General features: G+C 40.1%; 1 protein-coding gene across 1 annotated transcript; it reads left to right on the forward strand.

Moving 5' to 3' along the window:
* The first annotated feature begins 1,764 nt into the window (after window positions 1-1,764).
* On the forward strand, window positions 1,765-20,632 carry SERINC3 (serine incorporator 3). The gene is made up of 10 exons (XM_055300781.1): window positions 1,765-1,916; window positions 6,672-6,833; window positions 7,446-7,639; window positions 8,775-8,854; window positions 9,558-9,695; window positions 12,723-12,892; window positions 13,716-13,806; window positions 14,641-14,821; window positions 18,860-19,087; window positions 19,701-20,632. Exons 1-10 carry the CDS (start codon window positions 1,878-1,880, stop codon window positions 19,837-19,839), a joined length of 1,422 nt encoding a protein of 473 aa, XP_055156756.1. The 5' UTR covers window positions 1,765-1,877; the 3' UTR covers window positions 19,840-20,632.
* The last annotated feature ends 273 nt before the right edge of the window (window positions 20,633-20,905 follow it).

A 20,905-nucleotide genomic window follows, 5' to 3' on the forward strand; every position in this document is an offset into this window, starting at 1 on the left:
AAAACAGAAACCAGACCCCCTTGCACAAACCCCAGGCACTAAGGAACCAGGCCCCCTTGCACAACCTTCCAGCCCTTTACCTGTGTTGGTAAAGCTGGCAGGTAACCAAAAAGTGTTAGGGCCACTGCATTCCCTTTACTGGTTAACTGCCCTAAACCCCTTTCTAAATCCCTGAGTCAGGCAGAAACCTCGGAGCTGGCCTTCGGACAAGAGTGTGCCTTCTCAGCACTCCCCCTGGGTGGCTCTTGGTTGAGAGCCTGCTTTCGGCTCAGGTCGTGACCCCGGGGCCCTGGGATGGAGTCCCACATCGGGGCTCCCTGCATGGAGCCTGCTTCTCCCTCTGCCTATGTCTCTGCCTCTCTCTGTGTCTCTCATGAATGAATAAATAAAATCTAAAAAAAAATAGTGTGCCTTCTCTCCAGGTGGCCAGCCTTTTGAATAAAGCTCCTTATTCCTTTCCAAGCGAAACTCAGTATCTTGCGTATTGGCCTGGAGTGCGTCGGACAGCCCACCTTGGGGTTCAGCAACACCGCTTGGTAGAAATGAAAGAATTTCTGCAAGCACACACACAAACCCTAAGACAAAACAATGTTGTTTAAGATGGGCTTACCTTCTGGAGAGATTTGGAAAATGAAGCCCTCGCCCTGTCAAAAAGGGAAATAAGCAAAGGTTAGAAACACGTTAACTAAGTACTGGTGTCAAACTCTCTTAGGCTTGAAGCAGGACTTTTCTCTGCCTAACGTGTTCAAGCACCGCGAGGCCCTTTCACGTACCCTGAGTGGCGTCTACACCTCACATTTTCAGAAACAACGCCCATCCTTCGCAGCTTGAAACTGGTCTTTTCAGTTCTCAGATTAAATATAAACGTCTCAGAACACCCTTCTGGGACTAGCACCCCCCCCCAACTACATTACTTTCCCCTCACATCGTAAGCATTAAATAAACTTTTATTGAAGAGTACTCCCTCGTACTACTTTAGGGTACTCATCACAATGTGTCGTGGTGCATGTAGGTTCAGACTCTTTTCATACATTTCTGTGCACTTCTGTACCTCCGATCTCGACATATAATGGGTTCCCAGTAAATGCAGGTGAGGTGAAGGAATAAAGCCTTCACAGCTCCTGCAGCTGTGGGTCGCTTTCGCCCCATTCTCCAAGCGGGCTGAGACCAGCCTCCTTCCTCCGCGCGAGGCCGGGTTAGCCCCGCCTCCTCCCCACGAGCCGGCCTTGCCCCGCCTCCTCCCCCCGAGCCGGCCACATTAGCCCCGCCTCCTCCCCACGAGCCGGCCTTGCCCCGCCTCCTCCCCCCGAGCCGGCCACATTAGCCCCGCCTCCTCCCCAGCCGGCCGCATTAGCCCCGCCTCCTCCCCCCGCCGAGCCGGCCTAGCCCCGCCTCCTCCCCCCCAACCGGCCACATTAGCCCCGCCTCCTCCCCCCGAGCCGGCCACATTAGCCCCGCCTCCTCCCCCCGAGCCGGCCACATTAGCCCCCCTCCTCCCCAGCCGGCCACATTAGCCCCGCCTCCTCCCCCCGAGCCGGCCACATTAGCCCCGCCTCCTCCCCCCGAGCCGGCCACATTAGCCCCGCCTCCTCCCTCCCCTCTGGGCCGGTTTGGCTCCGCCTCCCCGTTAGCGCCGGGTCGATTTGGCTCCACCTTCTCCCTCTGCGCGGCGCTGATTTAGCCCCGCCTTCTCCCTCTACCAATGACAGAGGCTCTCTCGGCAGCGGCGGCCGAGGGCGGTGGGCGGGGCCACGCAATGACGCCACCCGCGCGTTTCCGGCCTGAGAAAACGCCGCGTTTCTGAGGCGACGCCTCGACTGGCAGTTACCACCGCGCTAGGGTCCTCCCGGGCGGCCGCCGGCATCACCAGCGTCACCATGGGGGCTGTGCTGGGCGTCTTCTCTCTCGCCAGCTGGGTGAGTTCGGGGTCTGGTGTCTCTGCGGGACGTGTCGTTTTGGGGAGGGCGATAGGGCGTCCCAAGCTCTGACCCGATCGGGCCTCGGCTGGGGGCTTGTGGGGACGGGCCCTGGGCTGCAGAGCGTATCCGGGGGCGCAGACCCAAATCCGTGATGCCCGCTGCTCCCCGCCCCCGGGTCGGGATCGGGCGGCTCGCCTTCCGGGTTTGTGGGGGGAACGTAGGAGGCCAGGCCGTCACTGTTTACAATTTCGATTGCCCCGCCCCCGCGGGGTTTCCGGCCTCTGGGCTCCTCGGGCGCTGGAACCCCGACCGCGGAATGAGAGTTCCGGGGCGAGGGCGTTCTGCTTCATCTCCAGGGGCCTTCTTCAAGTGGCGTCGTTTAATTTGGGGTGGCTTACGGGATATCGTTATCGCATAGCGCGGATTTACCCGGGCTACTGAGAGTGTGGCGGAGCTGGGATTTTAACCGAGGCCAGTTTGCAGCTGTGCAAAGGAACAGAAGAAGGCCTTGGCCCTTCCCGTAATATGGGGCTAATCACCCCAGCATTCATCGCCCTGAGAGCTGCTGTGAGGATAGAGTGAATAAATGGGTGGAATCGCTCGGTAGATTGTAAACGCCATATTTTGCAAGGAAATTTTAGGATCTGTGGAAGAGAATATGGTGAGTTTCCTCACGTACTCCCTCCCGAGGAGTAGGATTTTTTAAAATCACTTATATGTTTCATTACTTCCCAACTGATTTTTCTTGACGAAAGACTCGATCTCAGCTCATTGCACTACCACTTTTTAGGGACAAAGTGTATTTTTTCCGTTCTTGAAGGTTGTTGGCCCCAAATCAAAAGGGCGTTTGGTCATTTACAGGTTCCTTGAGAGCAGTGGCTTTCCAATTTTTTGACCTTGACCCGAAATTAAAAAAAAAAAATAGATTTTACATAGTTTACTTAATATGCCCGTTTAGACACAAGTTTTGTGAGATCATTTTTACCTTTAGCATCTCCTGTACAATTTTTCTATCACAGGACAAACCCAGGTAAATTGAATTTTACAATCTAGTAGTGGGTCAGACTACTTGCAAAGTAGATTTAGAAGAAATATATAGTTAAGGTAACTGAGTAAATTTGTAAATTGAAACAAAGATGTCTTGCTCATCCTAATAACCTGAAACGCATTTTGCTCTTGATGTAAAACTAATATTTGAATTAATGCCATCAAAGCATTTCTATCTGTAAACTGCTTTTCTATTTTATTAATCTCTTGTTCAGCAGGAATAGCAAGTAGTGCAGTGTATCAGAGAATGGAATGAGGAAGGGAAGGAATAATGGGAAATGAGGTCGGAAAAGTAGCAGGAAGCCAAATCATGTGGATACCCGTTGTGTGGTCTTAACAGGCCAATTTAAGGACTTTAACTCAAGTGATATGCGGATCCGTTGTAGAAAAGAGAAATGATGTGATCTGACCTGTGTTGGAGAACAGATTGTGGAAAAGAAAGGGTAAACCAGTGTAGAGGAGGAAAAACTTTCCTTGCATCCTCTATGGGGTTGGTGGTTGGGGGCCTGCAGATTAAAGTACTGAAAGATTAGCAAGAGGAAAAAAAGCACTATGTACACATGCAACACACACACAGGATGTTATTCATCGTTCAGTGATGAATAACTCAAAGGGATGGTTAGAAATTAGGGCTTATTGTATACCTTACTTAATAGGGGAAAAGAAAAGAGCTTCTATAGGAAGAACAAATAGATTTCTTTAGGAAAGACAAATAGGTTTTTAGGAGAACAAACAGGAGATGAGAAAGTTTGTGGTAATACTTGTTTATGTAGGTGCAAAGGGCTTTTGCCTTCTTGATGGCCATAAAACTCCCTTGGAGAGGGAATTTATGGCAGCCTTCTATCCCAGAGGTTGCTGCTTTTAGTCAGATGAGGAAAGTTCCAAGAACCTTTTCTTCACTATATCTGTTGAACTTCAAGTGTCTTCATCTTAAAATAATCTTTATACCAACTCTGGGTTCTGTTCGGGTGGCTACTGCAGTGAAATTGGAGCCATCGCATTTTATCCGGATGAAAGATGATAGTAGTGGCTTGGACCAACATGATAGCTAAGGATGCTAAGAAAGTAGTCAGATTCTGGATATATTTATTTATTTTATTTATTTATTTAAAAATTAAAAATAAAATAAAATAAAATAAAAATTAAGTAGGCTCCATACCCAACCTGAGGCTTGAACTCACAACCTTGAGATCAAGAGTCCCTGCTCTACCAACTGAGCCAGCCAGGTGCCCCAGATTCTGGATATATTTTTAGGATAAAGCTAATGTGCTGACAGATTGGACGAGGGTTTTGGAAAAATAAAACATCAAGGATGACTCCAGGGTTTTTGGCCTGAGTAACAAGAATAGAGTTGTCATTTACTGAGAGAGAGAAGTGACTTAACATAGTAGGTCAGTTATACAGATTGAGTGCCTACTTTAAAGGTACAAGAGATACAACAGTAGGTGGCCCTTCTTAAAAGCACTTATATTTTCATGATGTTTAAAAACAAGTTAGTGGGTATAAGGTTTCTAGGGCTAAATAAAAAAAAAACAAAAACCCAAACCACAAACTGGGTGGTTTAAGCAACAGAAACTTGTTGTCTCAGTTTCTGGAGGCTAGCAGTCCCAAGTTCCCAAGTGGAAGGTGTCAGCAGGGTTGGCTCCTGAGAGTGGTGAAGGAGAATCTATTCCATGCTTCTTCCCCAGCTCCTGGTGGTTTGCTAGCAGTCTTTAATATTCCTTGGCTCGTAGATCTCTGCTTTTGTCTTCACTTGGTGTTTTCCCTGTGCTTCATGTTTCTGCCCAAATTTCTCCTTTTTATGATACCAGTCATGTTTAATTAGGTGCTCACTCTTCTCCACTATAACATCATCTTAGCTAATTTCATCTGGAATGATTTTATTTCCAAATAAGGTCACACTTTCAGGTACTGGGAAACAGGACTTCAATATATGAGTTTGTGGGGGTAAGGGGACACAGTTCAGCCCATAACAAACACTAGGCAATTATTATGAGGTTATTTAATAGGGCAGAAAATAAGTAGCTAAAGAGAGTCAAGAGTGTGAGATTGCAGATAAAATAAACATGAAGCAATTAGTGTCATTGTTTTTGGCTGTAAAACTTCTGTTTCTGTCTGTAGCCAGCTATTGACCTCTATATGGTCTTTTGGCCCAGACTGTAGTTAAGAATTGGAGACTGAAGCTGGGTGATCATTTTCCCATGGCTGTTGCAATTACAAGTAAAAATGGCTCCAAATATGCCTTCATCCAGAATGCTCACCAGAGATCCAGGTTACTCTTTTTTTTTTTCAATTGAGATAAAATTTCATAACATAAAATTAACCATTTTAAAGTGTATAGTTCAGTGGCATTTAGTATATTCACGGTGTTATGCTGTCATCATATCTGTGTAGTTCCAGAACATATTCATCCCCCCAGAGAGAAACCTGATTCCCATTAAGCAGTCACTCCCCAGCCTGTGTCCCTCCTTTTCTAACCTTTGGAAACTACTAATGCTTTCTGTCTTTGGATTTATTTACTCTGTATATTTCATATAAATGAAATACAATGTGTGACATTTTAGATCTGGCTTCTTTCACTTAGCCTGATGTTTTTTAGGTTCACCCATGTTGCACCATGTATCGGTACTTCATTCATTTTCGTGATTGAATAATGTTCCATTGTGTGGATTTACCACATTTTATTATCCATTTGTCAATTAATGGACATTTGGGTTGTTTTTGCCTTTTGGCAACTGTCAGTAGTGCTGCTTTGAACATTCATGTACAAGCTTATGTTTGAATACCTATTTCAGTTCTTTTAAGTGTATGTTTAGGAGAGGAATTGCTGGGCCAAGTGGTGATCCTGTGTTTAACTTTTTTGAGGAATCTCCACGTTATTTTTAAATTGAGCTAAATGGTTCTTGTTATCTTTATGTATAAGGGTTTCCATGTAATGGTGCTTGATGCTATAATACCAGTTTGGTTTGGTAACTAAGATTCCTTAAATAGCAAGTGGAGTTAGATTTTTATATTGTTTTTAAATAAAGTAGGATCCTGTGTGAGTATAAGTAACATTTGTTGGGCTCTTAGTATGTTTTAGGCATGTGTTGAGTACTTACTTAATACAGCAATGTCTGAGGGAGGAAGATTCCATTATTCAGTTGCAGATGGAGAAATAAGCTTAGCTTATGTAACTTGCTGAGTTAGAAACAAATAATATTGACTCTAGAACCCATGCTTTTTTTTTTTTTCTTAACTAGGCTCCATGCCCAGCACAGAGCCCAGCATGGGGCTCAAACTCATGACTGTGAGATGGAAGACCTGAGCCGAGATCAGGAGTCACATATTCAGTTGACTGAGCCACCCAGGCGCCCCAGGACCCCTGATTTTAACCACTTTTTCCAAACCATAACTTTTTTTTTTTTAAGATTTTATTTAATTATTCATGATAGACACAGGGAGAGAGAGGTAGAGACACAAGCAGAGGGAGAAGCAGGCTGCGTGCAGGGAGCCCGACGTGGGACTCAATCCCGGGACTCCAACATCCTGCCCCGGGCTGAAGTCAGGCGCTAAACCACTGAGCCACCTCGGGATCCCCTAGCCATAACTCTTTCAGTTAAAGCTGTTAAAGTCTGGTTTGCCTCATCTTCTACTCTGTGACCTTTATGACATGAAGGAGTCCACTGAAAGAGGTCTCAAATAGCTGTGTTGTGCCTGTTACAGGTTCCCTGCCTTTGCAGCGGTGCCTCATGTCTGCTGTGTAGTTGCTGTCCCAATAGCAAGAATTCCACGGTGACTCGCCTCATCTATGCTTTCATTCTCTTCCTGGGTGCTGCTTTGTCCTGTATCATGTTGACGGAAGGGATGGAAACGCAGCTGAAGAAGGTGAGTAGAAGTAACGGTAGCCTTAATGGACTGGTTATTTGTATTTTCTATTTTGCATAATTGTAGTTGTAATTAACGTTCTTGTTTCTTTACTGTTATAAAACTCAGTCAAATTCATTGTGGTTGTTGGGTTTTTAAATTACTTTTGGGTATGGTCAGGACATAGAATATAAAAGTATTAGTCCTTTTCCAGAAATCAGGGTACTCAGAATAAACGTGTTCAGGCTCTACTCTAGCATTTGAAAGAAAAATATTACAAGAGTGGCACGAAAAAATTCTTTCCACATATGTTTTAGAGTTAAACATTTAACCTAGGATAGCCCTTTACCTGTGGAAAGAGACGGTTGTAGCATGAAAATTCATGTCAAAATGGGAGATAACCTCATCAGCAAGAAGAGCAAAGAAGAGAACACTTTTATTTGTGAAATGCAAATTGTTTCTACTCTTTGGGGATAAGATTGTAAGTGAATTGGAAGACAAAGAGAAAAGTCCCACAACACAGTCTTGCAGTTTTTGAAGTAGTCAGTTTTATAAACTCAGGTCTTCTTATGACAGGATACAGTCTTTGTTTAAATATGGATATTCCCATAACATTGAAATTGCTTTTTCCAGATTCCTGGATTCTGTGAAGGGGGATTTAAAATCAACATGGCTGATAGGAAGGTGGATAAAGATTGTGATGTTCTTGTTGGTTATAAAGCTGTATATAGGATCAACTTTGCCCTCGCCATCTTCTTCTTTGTCTTCTCTCTGCTCATGTTAAAAGTAAAAACAAGTAAAGATCCCAGAGCAGCAGTACACAATGGGTATGTAAATTTATTATTTACTTACCATATTATATTGTGCGGATCCTCCCCTTGGGCAGTTAATGTTGCCATCCTCATGGAAGCAGTAGAGTATATGGATCAGTGGCCCACATATATTTCTGACCTATTGTACATGTGAAGTTGTTTCAGTGTCGTTTTCAGTTGGAGTTCTGTAGCGTAGAGGGGAAGAGCAAAGTTTTGTCTTTTTTTCAATACCTTTGTTTCAAGTTCCTAGATTTTTTCAAACACATGTGAAACAGTTCAGGGATTGTGCTAGGCACTGTATGCACACGCAAACACATATGCTTTTTACTGGTAAAAGATACAAATGAAAAAAAATAAAAAATAAAAGAAATAGACTTGATCTATTGAACATCATACAGAAAGATAAACTAGTTATATATGGGCCACTGATTTATAAATCTGTTGTTTCCCATTCCTGACTGCCCCCACCTCCGTTCTCCTTTGACATATAATTCTTATTTGGAGACTGAAGGAAGTTTTATACACTTTATATGTATTTTAATCTCATTTTTGTAGATGTAGTAACTGAATTTCAGAAAGATTAAATAAAGTGCCTGAGATCTCTGAGCCAGTGAGAGTTGGGGTTGGGATTAAAACTTGGGTCTGTCTAGCTCCAAAGCCTGATTCCTTTCACTTTGCCATACAAGCCTTTAAAGATCATGGACTAAAAGCCACGTTTGGTCCTAGCTTTGCCAGTGATGAACTGTGTGACTGTGAGCACAAGGCACTTATGTCCTATATGTGAAAGAAGGATTAGGTGATAACTTTTCCCTACATCTAATAGTGAATTGCTTTATATTTAGCTAACATTGTTAGTTGAATGCTCCAGACTTCTAGAAAAATTCCTATCTTCAGTTGCTAAATGTAGGGAAATTCTTAAGTTGTAGGTTTATCTCTTATTATGTCTATCAATGATTTGTTCTCTGGGTTAATGTTTGTCCTGAAATTGTCTGAAAAATTCAGTGAAGCAGCTTCATTTGATAAAATGAAGAAATAAGCCCAGAAAATCATATTGGAAATGCTACTGAGTCTTTTGCATTTCAGGAATTCACTTTTCTCAGTGGAAGGACGAAAATTAACATTTCATAAATGCACTTTTGTATTTTAATAGGTTTTGGTTCTTCAAAATTGCTGCCATTGTTGGTATCATGGTTGGCTCTTTCTACATCCCTGGGGGCCATTTCACCACAGGTATGGCTCACTGTTGAGAGTTAATTATACTATATATACAAACTTTACAAATGATGAGAGTTGAAGTTACATTTTCATTACTGGTTTTGCAGAACTGGCCATTAAATGAGGTGGCGTTCAATTATATGACTTGGTACTACCATTAAGGTAGCAATTAATTGATTAAACTCAGGAGGTATTCAGCCCATTTCTCAGCTGTTCTGGAACCGTATGTTGCCAATATTTTAATCGCTTACCTTCTCACTTGGCAATACTAAGTTAATCTGAGAGTTTGTCAACATGGGGACCTGTACTCATATGTGTCCTACTATCCCTATCTTAATATGCTTTTTTACCGTAATATCAGGTAAGAATTTTTTATTTATTCATGAGAGACAGAGATACACTGTCAAATAGCTGTGGATTTCCACTGTGATTTTTTTTTTTTCCCTTCTAAAGTAAAAGGCTTATTATACCATTTGGAATGTCAGATCCCAGACTGCCCTTGGCACAGCCAGAACAAGTTTTAAAAGGTCTGAAACCCAGCAAAACACTTCTCAGAGAATAGCCTTTGAGTTTGGAATTAGAATAATCTTATACTGCTGGAGACAGAATATGTCTTTACTCACCTCTCTCTTGAATCAAAATCGTTTTAAAATTGGATAGTAACATTCTGAAATGTTACTCTTGTGGTAAAGCATAACTTTGTTCTTTTGGTTTGTAGCCTGGTTTATTGTTGGCATGGTTGGGGCCTTTTTGTTCATCCTCATCCAGCTAGTGCTGTTGGTAGACTTTGCTCACTCTTGGAATGAATCATGGGTAAGTCGAATGGAAGAAGGAAATCCAAGGTGCTGGTATGCCGGTAAGTATCTAAACTCCCCTATAAGAGCCATATTGCATTATGCTATATTAAACAGGATGTACAGTAAAAATCTCCATTGATTTAAATGTGTAAACTTCCAAATTAGAGCGGACTCTTTAAAAACTAGTTTCCCAGTTGAGTCAATTCCGAATTATACATATAACTGGAAAGGGGAAGCACAGGTGATAGAAATCATTGGCTCTCTCAATTCATTTATTTTGAGATTTGTAATGTAACTAGATGTGTTTAGATAAGGAAAAACATCTGTATATTTAGTGATACAGTTCTGGTTTTGATTTCCTTGTTTCCACGGACAGGGGACTCAGGTAGGTTATACATAGGGGTCATCTGCCCACATCCCTCAGGCAGGTAGAAGTGAACAGTCTTTACTGCTTTATTCAAAGTATGGCCCACATCCCTTGTAAAAGCTTTCTGATGGAAAAAGGGCACTTAAAATTTCTAGGGTGGGAATAGGATTTCTAGCTTATAATAATGGGGAAGGACTTTGGAGTTCTCTACTTATTAGGGGCAACGACCTAGCCATTTAAAAAAATAGTGTTGAGATCCCTAGTCTCTGCACCCCACCCATTATTAACATAACAGCTGCTCTTGTGTGAAGAATGAAAAACCAGGAATTACAGAAGAAAACAGATTACCTGTAATGCCAATCTATAGTAATTGATACTCACTGTTAACATATTACTCTGTATCCTTCCAGTCTTCTTTCTTGCATATGTACCTGAAGAGTCACTGAAAAAGATGTATATTTGTATCTTATTAATTTTTACATGTATTATGCATTCGAATAGCTTACAGTTGACTCAGAGAAATAGCCTGTGACTATGTGACTACAGTGTAACAATAAATACCTAATAATATATTTCTGAGCACATACTTGGTTTTTTCCTTAGAATAAATTCCTAGGGGATCCCTGGGTGGCTCAGTGGTTTAGCGCCTGCCTTTGGCCCAGGGTGTGATCCTGGAGATCCAGGATGGAGTCCCACGTCAGGCGCCCTGCATGGAGCCTGCTTCTCTCACTGCCTGTGTCTCTGCCTCTCTGTCTCTCTCTCTCTCTCTCTTTCATGAATAAATAAAAAATCTTAAAAAAAAAATAAATTCCTAGAAGTAGAAGAGTGGAAGAGTATGGATATATTAGGGGTTTTAGTATACATTATCAAACTGCCCAGTTTTCTTTTCATCTTATTTATCTAGCTTGCTTTTTATTTATTAATTTTTAAAAATATTAATTTGAGATAGAGCACATAAGCAGGGGGAGAGACAGAGGGAAAAACAGGACTCCTGCTGAACTCACGACCTGACCCAAAGGCGGCCGCTTAACCAGCTGAGCCACCCAGGCGCCCCCTAGCTTGCATTTTTTTTTTCCTGGCTTGCATTTTAAATAACAAAAGCAAAACCAAAAAAAAAAAAAAAAAAACCCAAAACGAATACAAAGATGATGGAACTTAATAAAAAATAAAAATGCCAATCTCCACTCACTTGCAACCCACTTTCCTCTCTAGATGTGACCACGATTACTGGACCTGTATGTATTTGTGCACATGTACACGTTTTTGTTACTTAAATGTAAATAGGTTCACATTATATATTCTCCATGACTTTCTCTTCTCACCAACTATATGATGAGTATCTTCTGACATATCAGTGAGTTTAGATACATCTTACTTAATGGTATATGGTTCCATGGTGTTCCTTGGCATGGTAGACCATAATTTATTTAACCATTGCCCTGTTTTGTTGGTCACTTCAGTTGTTGATAACTATTTATTTTAGCATGAGATTTAAGAAATTGTTTTATTAGGTTGCCTGGGTGGCTCAGTTGGTTACGCATCTGACTTTGCTTCAGGCCATGATCTCAGGGTTCTGGGATAGAGCCCCACATCAGGCGCCACACTCATCAGGCACCACACTCAGCATGGAGTACAGTTCTCCCTCCATCTTCCTCTGCCTCTTACCCTCCCCCTGCTCATGCTGTCTCTCTCTCTCTCTCTCAAATAAATAAATAGAATCTTTTTTTAAAAAAATTGTTTTCTCATGAGTTGGAAATCCCAAAACACCTCCCCATTTCTGATAGAAATGTATTAATTTTTTATCTATTTACTTCTGTTTACTTACTATAAAAAATGAATTTTTATAATTCATTTGAATTACTCAACTTTAAAAGAATTTAATAATGAGTTACAGATTTGTCATTTTGGAGTAACTAAAGAGTAGATACATCTTACATATTCATATGGAAAAATATTAAGAACTGTGCTAGTACTTTAACATACATTATCATTTTATAGTAACATCATATACATTGCTTAATTTTAAATATGCAAAACCCATGGAGATTATTAATAGAAACCGGTTTTCTCAAATAAGTCCACGCTGTGAATTAAGCACAAGTTAATTGAGCTCACCACTGCTACAGTTGGCTGGGCATACTGTTATTTTTTTATGTTTTCTAATTTTCAGAGTTATATAGCTAACTTGATTATGTGAACATAAAGGAATATTATTTTAGGTTTTCGAAAATAGCAAATATGCCACTTTCCCACAATGATGTAGTTTCATCATGGCAGGAAGCGGGTTTATGTAGCCAGTGGCTGCAGAGGACAAATTTCATAAAAGATGCCTGTCTGTTGTTTTCTGCTGACTCCATCCCTGGCATTTAGCTTGCTAGAACTGGGCCAATTTGAGGGCCCACAAGGTTTGCAAGTTCCTAGAAAAGCTTATAATGCACATTATGTAGCATACAGTTAGAGTTTATACTCTAGCTGGAATGATCAAATATCTGGTATTTGAACCCATGGAATTGAGGTAGGTGATCTATAAAGTAAATCCAGCCACCTCTAACATGATCTGAAACATCAACCTTGGGCCCTTCTGTAATTTCCCTGTAAAATGTGGACCACCATCACAGTAAAATAATGTGTCTTTATTTTTATATGAAGAAGAGAATTCTTCTTTGTTAGAAAAGTTTGCCACAGTCACGTGCGTTCATGTTGGTTTCCCATTTTCCAGCTTTGCTCTCCGTCACAAGCATCTGCTACATTCTGTCTGTCGTCTTTGTCGGCTTGCTCTACACGTACTACACCAAACCAGATGGCTGCACGGAGAACAAGTTCTTCATCAGTATTAACTTGATCCTTTGTTTTGTGGTGTCTATTATATCCATCCACCCAAAAATTCAGGTATGGTTTTATGCTCCTTCCTCCTATGAAAGATATTTAATGAATGCTAAACTTGAACCGATGTAACTTTTATATGAGTTTATGTTTATCTACTTAAACATTTTCCCATATTATGATAATTTCTTCATAATTCTAATTTAGTAACTGTAAAATGTGCCATTGAGTGCCTGTATCATAATTAAGTGAATAATTTCCCTAGTGTATTAAAAAGAAAAAAACACCTAGGTAACCTGAGAATTTTATAGCTCTTACAAAATAGTTTATGTCATGAGAATGATTTTTATGAATCAATAACCAAGCTGTTTTAGGGAGATTAAACTAGAGAATCATTGCTTTTAATATTTAAAAACAAAACTCATGTGTGCAAGTTTCATCATTTAAATACCATACCTTAAAAAAATTCATGGAAAAAAAATTCATGGAGCTTTATATAAGAAATAGGAAAAGAAATGTACACATCACCTCTCCTTCCAAAAATGAGAAAACTGAAGGTCCAGAGAGATGATGGGTCACCTAGCTAGTTAGCACCGCTGTTGAACTTAGCCTCTATGCCACCAAGGGACTAAAATCAAAGCCTCTGTGGAATACACAGGCATTCCAGGGCTATCAAATGCTTTGGGAACCAATAGTACACGGTTCCTCTTTCTTGGTTCTTTTTCAGGCCAACTCAGACTGAAAGGTTATTTGTTCTCTTTCAACTGTCAAATAGAATAAGAAGGTTCTCAGTTAATAACATTTCACGGGGGGCCCAGGGAATTCCACTGGGTTTTAGAAAGTCAGCCCTTGCAGTTCCTGTGGCATTGTTTTCTTTTTGATTCCATAGGAACACCAGCCTCGGTCTGGTCTCCTGCAGTCCTCTCTCATCACCCTCTACACCATGTACCTCACCTGGTCAGCCATGTCAAATGAACCCGGTAAGGGAATGTCAATAGCACATTCATTTGATGGAGAGAAAGTAGGAAATGACTCCTTTGGCAGGTGCAAAAACTAGAGGTGGAGCAAATACCAAACAGGCGAACAAACAAAAAGCTTCACTTAAATGGACTGTGTTCACTGTATGATGATGCAGATACATTTCAAGTTTTATTCTCCATGTCTGTCTGTAGCTGTTCATAGCTGACAGCCTAAAGGACCGCAGTCCTTACACAGTCTAGGCTTTTCCCTGGAATAAGTCAACTAGTCAAGAGTTGGACAAGGCACCATTGTTTTGGCCCTTTGTAGCATTGTTGTAATTGAATTTCACTGTGGTGTTACAGGCTCTAGAGGAAATGGCTGTAGAAACCTCCTTCTGTAGTTACTGCATTGTGTCTCAATAGTGCATTCTATGGACTTGTTTTAAAGGAAAATGGTTACAGCAGACCCTTCAATGATGACTCAACTTACTGCTATTGTACTCCTCTTTAATAACCTTGTAAAAACAAAGCTAGCAGAAAAACTCCCGGTGCTTTAAAGCCTTTGTACAACAGACCCAAAAAGATTCACCAGTTAAATGTCAAAATCTGTAAAGTCAAGATAGACATTTATGAAATTTGACAAATGCTTTGTTGTATCTTTTCTTTTTTTTTCTAAAACTAAGTCCCTGATTGCAACACAAGTAGGTAACTAATTGCTGAGTTTGCAGGTTCTTTTAAGTCTAGCATTCCCATGTTTTACATCGTGACTGAATGATGTGTGAGCACATCCCTCACATCCCTTCCTGGAACAAGAGAATCTCTAACTAAAGATAATAAAAAGTCTTCCACTTTCAGATCGTTCCTGCAACCCTGGCCTCTGGACCATTGTGACGCATATGACTGCACCAACCTTGGCTCCTGGAAATTCAACTGCCATAGTCCCTACCTCTGCACCACCCTCAAAGGGTGGGCATTTTATAGATCTAGAGAATTTTATTGGGCTGACAGGCTTCGTTCTCTGCCTTTTGTATTCTAGGTAAGTTAATAAGTACTTGGGACAAGAATCTCATCAAGGTTAATGGCAGAGCAAAGAAGCTATTTTGCTTTCAAAGAGCAGTGTGAGGAAGTAAGAAAAACAACTTAACTCTTCTTTATTGAAAGTCCTCAACTTCAGTTACCTAGCCACATATATTTCTTAAAGCCTAGTAAATTCTCTCATCAAGTAAGTTCTTCCAAACTGACATAGAGATACCTTCTCCCTGGATAGGAAGATAAAGTCTTCACCTGACCGTAAATCTGCTAGGGTAGTGGCTCTGAAAATTGGTTGGTTTCCCCTTTTGGTAAGAAAATCTTAATTTTCTGATTGTTGTAAAAAATATTTCTAAAAAAAAAATATATATATATATATATATATATTTCTAGAACTGTAGAATTGTATACATCTAATTTTAAAATCTCTAATCCAAGAGCTCAGATAAATGTGTGATAGCACTTTGCGTTCATCCTCTTACCCATTTTTTATTGATATTTTGTATATAATAGCATGTAGTTTTAAAATATGAGCTAAAAATGGGCAAGAATATATTTATACAAATTAAAAACATAAGTGAGATAAGGGTAAAGTGGGAAATGAAAGTATCCTCCCTTCAAATTTACCTCTTCCATGGTTAACATTTTGGTACGTATTACTTCATACTTTTTTCTCCAGTGCGTCTACTTATTTATCAATTTGTTTATTTCCTTATAATTATATGTAATTTTAATTTTATATGTAGTTACATATAACATTGTATTTATATTACTTGATAAAATAATTTTTAAAAGTAAGTTAGGGACATATTATAAATACATATAGTATTCTCAAATATGAATTTGTCATAATTTGGACAACTTTCCAAGTATATGTAGATTTTTTTTCTTAATGATTGTTTAAGGGTTGGCAAACTACAGCTCTTGGGCTGTCTATTCTTGTAAAGTTGTATTGGAACACAGCTATACTTATGTGTTTTTAAGTTGTCTGTGACTTTTGTTTGTTTTGCTTTTGGTCTAATGTGTTTTGTTTTGTTTTTGAGATACAATTTCCATACTATAGAATTCACACTTTTAAAGTATACAGTTGAGTAGTTTAGTCTGTGTTTTCAGGATCATGCAGCCATCACCACCGTCCATTTTAGAAGATTTTATTTTACCAAAAAGAAACTTCATGGTCATTAGCAGTCACTTCCCTATTCCTTATCGCTCCAGCAGTGGCAGAAACTAATCTCCTTTTGTTTCTGTAAAAGTGTTTATTTGAATGTTTCGTTTATGTGGAATCATGAAATATATGGTCTTTGGTGACTGGCTGCTTTCATTTCACTTAGGATGTTTTCAAGGTTCATCCATGTTATATAGGACTTAATTGTTGGAAATGATACTCCATTGTGTGGATATATATACTACATCTTGTTAATCCGTCGTCAGTTGATGGATGTTTATTTGAGTTGATTCCACCATGGGACTATAATGAATAATGCTGCTGTGAATATTTGTGTACAGGTTTTTTGTGTGGTTGTACATTTTCAGTTCTCTTTTATCTATACCTAGTTGTAGAATTGCTAGGCTATGTGGTACCTCTTTGTTTACTTTTTTGAGAACTGCCAGTGTTTTCCGACGTGGCTACATCATCTTAACAGTCCCACTGTACAAGACTTCCAATTTGATAATTTTTTAATCATTACATTGTAATTGTCTTTTATTGTAGCCATTCTAGAGGATGTGAAGTGGCATTTCATTATGGTCTTGATTTCCATTTTCCCAATGACTAATGATGTTGAACCTTCTTTTCATGTGCTGGTTAGCCATTTGTATATCTTGAAGAAATGTGTATTTACATTTTTTGCCTATTTTTAAGTTGGGTTGTCTTATTATTGTTTTTGTATATGGCTTGTGGTAAGGGGTCCATCTTCATTCTGTTGTGTGTGGCTATCTAGTTGGTCTCAGCACCATTTGTTGAAAAGACTATTCTTTACTGTGTTGAGTTGACCTGGCATCCTTGTCAAAAATCATTTGACCATAAATGTAATGGTTTATTTCTGGACTCAACCGTATTCCAGATTTGTCCAGATTTGTTCTTTTTCAGGATTGTTTTGGTTATTCAGAGGGCCTTGCATTTCTGTGTAAATTTTAGGTTTAGCTTGTCAGTTTGAGATTTTGATAAGGATTACATTGAATCTGTTCATCAGCTTAGAGAGTATTACTATCTCAACACTGTTAATAAGGCTTCTAGTTTGTAACATGGGATGTTTCATTTAGGTCTTCAGTTTTTTTCAGTGGTTTATGGTTTTTAGTGTACAAGTCTTAAACATGTTTTGTTAATAATTCTAAGTGTTATTTTTGACAGTATTAGAAGTGAGATGGTGTTTTTGTTTTTGTTTTAAGATTTTATTCATGAGAGACATAGAGAGGTACAGACATAGGCAGAGGGAGAAGCAGGCTCCATGCAGGGAGCCCGATGCAGGACTCAATCCCAGGTCTCCAGGATCACACCCTGGGCTGAAGGTGGCGCTAAACCACTGAGCCACCCGGGCTGCCCAAAAGTGAGATAGTTTTCTTAATATATGTTTTAGGTTTTTCATTGTTACTGTATAGACATAGAATTTTCATATATTGATTTTGTATTCTGTAAGATCATTTATTGATTCTAATAGTGTGTATATTCCTTAAGATCTTCCATGTACAAGGTCAAGTCACCTGCAAATAGAGATCATTTTACTTCTTTTCCAATCTAAGTGCCTTTTATCTTTTCGTTTCCTAATTGCTCTGGCTTGAACCTCCAGTACAGTAAATAGAAATGGTGACAGTGGACTACTTGTCTTGTTCCTGATCTCAGGGGAAAATCTTTTAGTCTTGTACTATTAAGTATGATATCAGCTCTGGGTTGTTCATAGACGCCCCTTTATAAGTTTGAAGAATTTCTCCTCTATTCCTAAGTTGAGTGTTTTTTATCAGGAAAGGGTATTAGATTTTGGTCAGGTTGCTTTTTGTGTGTCTGTTGAGATGATCATGTGGTTCTTGTCCTTTAGTTGTGTATACTTTTTTATTCAGTCATTTAATAAGCTTGCAGTGAGCATCTGCTATGTGCTGGAAATGCATAGATGACTACAGTCATTATTGTTGAGTTCTAGGACTAGGAAGAAAGACAGGAATGGTAAGTGCTTTGGCAGAGGGAAGTATAAGGAGCTGTAGGACTTTAACCCAGCCTCATGATGACTTGTGTCAGGGAAGGCTTTCTAGAAGACATGGCACATAGAGAATTGAATGAGTATAGCTGGGAGAATGTTGGTAGGTGGTACATTCTAAGCATGGAAGAGGCACTTGTGAAGTCATGGAAGCAGACATTGAAAACCTAATGAAACTCCTAAGCAGTTAAACTTTAAGTGGTAACCAATGAGAATGCTCTCTGTCTTGTGATGACAGGCAGCAGTTGAGAACTTTTAAGGAGAGCCCTTCAGAAGGCCTTCAGTTCCCACATAGGGGCAGTTCAGAAATAACCTTCGTGAGGACCCTCGGTGTCCATCGAAAGATGAATGGATAAAGAAGATGTGGTTTATGTTTACAATGGAATATTACTCAGCCATTAGAAACAACAAATACCCACCATTTGCTTCGATGTGGATGGAACTGGAGGGTATTATGCTGAGTGAAATAAGTCAATCAGAGAAGGACAAACATTTTATGGTCTCATTCATTTGGGGAATATAAAAAAATAGTGAAAGGGAATAAAGCGGAAAGGAGAAAAAAATGTGTGGGAAATATCAGAAAGGGAGACAGAACATGAAAGTCTCCTAACCCTGGGAAACAAACTAGGGGTGGTGGAAGGGGAGGTGGGCGGGGGGTGGGGGTGACTGGGTGAGGTGGGCACTTGACGGGATGAGCACTGGGTGTTATTCTATAGGTTGGCAAATTGAACACCAATAAAAAATAAATTTATAAAAAGAAAAAGAAATAACCTTCATGTATATAGGTCAAAGGCAGCAATTCATCTCATCAATTCATTCCTCTTTTCTGATTTGTCTTCTTTTGGATCACCTTCCAGCATCCGCACTTCCAACAATAGCCAAGTAAGTAAGCTGACCTTGTCAGGAAGTGACAGCGTGATCCTCCGTGATACAGCTGCCAATGGTGGCAGTGATGAAGAGGATGGACAGCCTCGGCGGGCTGTGGACAATGAGAAAGAAGGAGTGCAGTACAGCTACTTCTTATTCCACTTCATGCTTTCCTTGGCTTCTTTGTACATCATGATGACCCTGACCAGCTGGTACAGGTAGGAGGCACAGACAAATCAGATGGAAGACCACTTGGCCCCCTTGGGCTGTCTATAAAATCTCTATCCAATGCTTAACCTCAGAATCCCCTTCTCTTAACTATGTAATGAAATTGTGTTCAGTGCTCTTTTCTGAAATACTTTTGACTTTTTCTCCTCTTGGATTTAAAATCCGGTTGGAATTCTTACAGTACAAACCATGGAGGGTTCTTCCAGACTTGAGTTACTTAAGAGAGAAAATCATAAAGTAGTCTGATCCATCTTCACTAATTTTCCTCTGTGTCTTGAGATGGCCATATAGAGTATTCTGATCAAAGTGATGATGTGATACGGAAAGTTTCAGGGATGCCATTTCAATCTAGACTTTCCCAGTATCTAGAACAGGTAGGTGTTCCTGAAGAACTTTGCCCAGTGAACGCAGTAGTCAGTTCTTCATGCTGACAAGATAAGAGTTATTTGAGAGGCAGAGTCCCCTGCCTCTAATAATAGCAGCTTTCACAAGTTCCTTCTAGAACCTTACTAGAGTGTAATGTCAGCCAGTTTTCTTGGCTTTGGCTCAGGGGGGTGGTGGGTGCAGATAACCAGTTCTTTACCTGACTCTTTGTTTTCTTAGCCCGGACGCAGAGTTCCAGAGCATGACCAGCAAGTGGCCAGCCGTGTGGGTCAAGATCAGCTCCAGCTGGGTCTGCCTCCTCCTCTATGTCTGGACCCTTGTGGCTCCACTTGTCCTCACCAATCGTGACTTCAACTGAACCTCTGAGAATTCATAAAGGTCTGCTTTGCTGAAAGCCCATTATCTATTTTACTTTTGCTTCAACTAAAATATTAAGTGAACACTTTGCCAATTTGACTATATCCAGGTTTATATCAGAGGGGAAAATTAAGTAATGCTTGATGCAGGATCTGAACTTTTCATTTATATGTATATTATGTTTATTTGTAAGGATATAGTGCAAAGGGAACATTTTGCGTTTTAAAGTGAATTACAGCTGTGCTGTGAAGAGAGTTCTTTATTGACCTGTAGGATCCTACAACTTTGATTTAAAGTGTAAGAAAATGTTGGATATTTGAGGCCAATTGTTAATATATTTCTATTGCAGTATCCTTAAAAAGCAAACAAAAACAAAACAAAAAAAAAAAAACCCCACCATTTCTGTGATGGGTTTCCTTTGTGAAAATCTTCATGTGATGGAAGCACTGTGTTCAGTCCTTAATCCCCTACCAGGTGTAGCATCATAGTACTTGGGGGAAAGGGTGTGTGCATATGGGTCCTTCCCCAGAAAAGCAGGGTGGCTTATTTGGCTACTGCTTCTACAGCTTGAGTTTGTCCACTTAATGTTCTACACTACAGCAGTGATGCTGTGCAGTTCCAGCTTTGCCAGAAGTTTGTTTCCATAAGTGCTCTGTAGGTTTGGTTATAATGAAGATTCACTTGGGAAAACAGTGTGACTTCAGCCTATGTAATTACCTTGTTATGAGTATGTAAAAGTAAAATGCATGTGAATTTATTATATTTGCACTATAAAGGTATTTGATTAAAATAGAGACTTAAGCTTTTAAGGCCCGTTCTTTTACAGCTTTTATGAGTTAACAGCCATCCTGTAATTTTTAGACCGACATGGGTAGTCAGGTTTATCAAGCATCGAGCAGAGTGCACCTATCTCTTCTAAAATTTGAGGTCTGGCTAGTAAGTAGTCTTGAACTCATCCAAAAATTTTACTAATAATATCTTCCTTGGGCAAGACACTTGGTGCCAATGAGAGAAAAAGCAGGTGCTATCAGGAAACTTCTTCAGGAGAGGTAGCACACAAGGAGGTA

The sequence above is a fragment of the Nyctereutes procyonoides genome, unplaced genomic scaffold, assembly GCF_905146905.1.
Source record: "Nyctereutes procyonoides isolate TBG_1078 unplaced genomic scaffold, NYPRO_anot_genome, whole genome shotgun sequence".
Lineage (NCBI taxonomy): Eukaryota > Metazoa > Chordata > Mammalia > Carnivora > Canidae > Nyctereutes > Nyctereutes procyonoides.

Bases quoted from the DNA above. Each gene is read 5' to 3' on its own strand.
- SERINC3 (XM_055300781.1), top strand. From the start codon at position 1,878: ATGGGGGCTGTGCTGGGCGTCTTCTCTCTCGCCAGCTGG. The intron at 1,917-6,671 runs GTGAGTTCGGGG...TGCCTGTTACAG, and splicing joins TCTTCTCTCTCGCCAGCTGG to GTTCCCTGCCTTTGCAGCGG. The intron at 8,855-9,557 runs GTATGGCTCACT...TTTGGTTTGTAG, and splicing joins TGGGGGCCATTTCACCACAG to CCTGGTTTATTGTTGGCATG.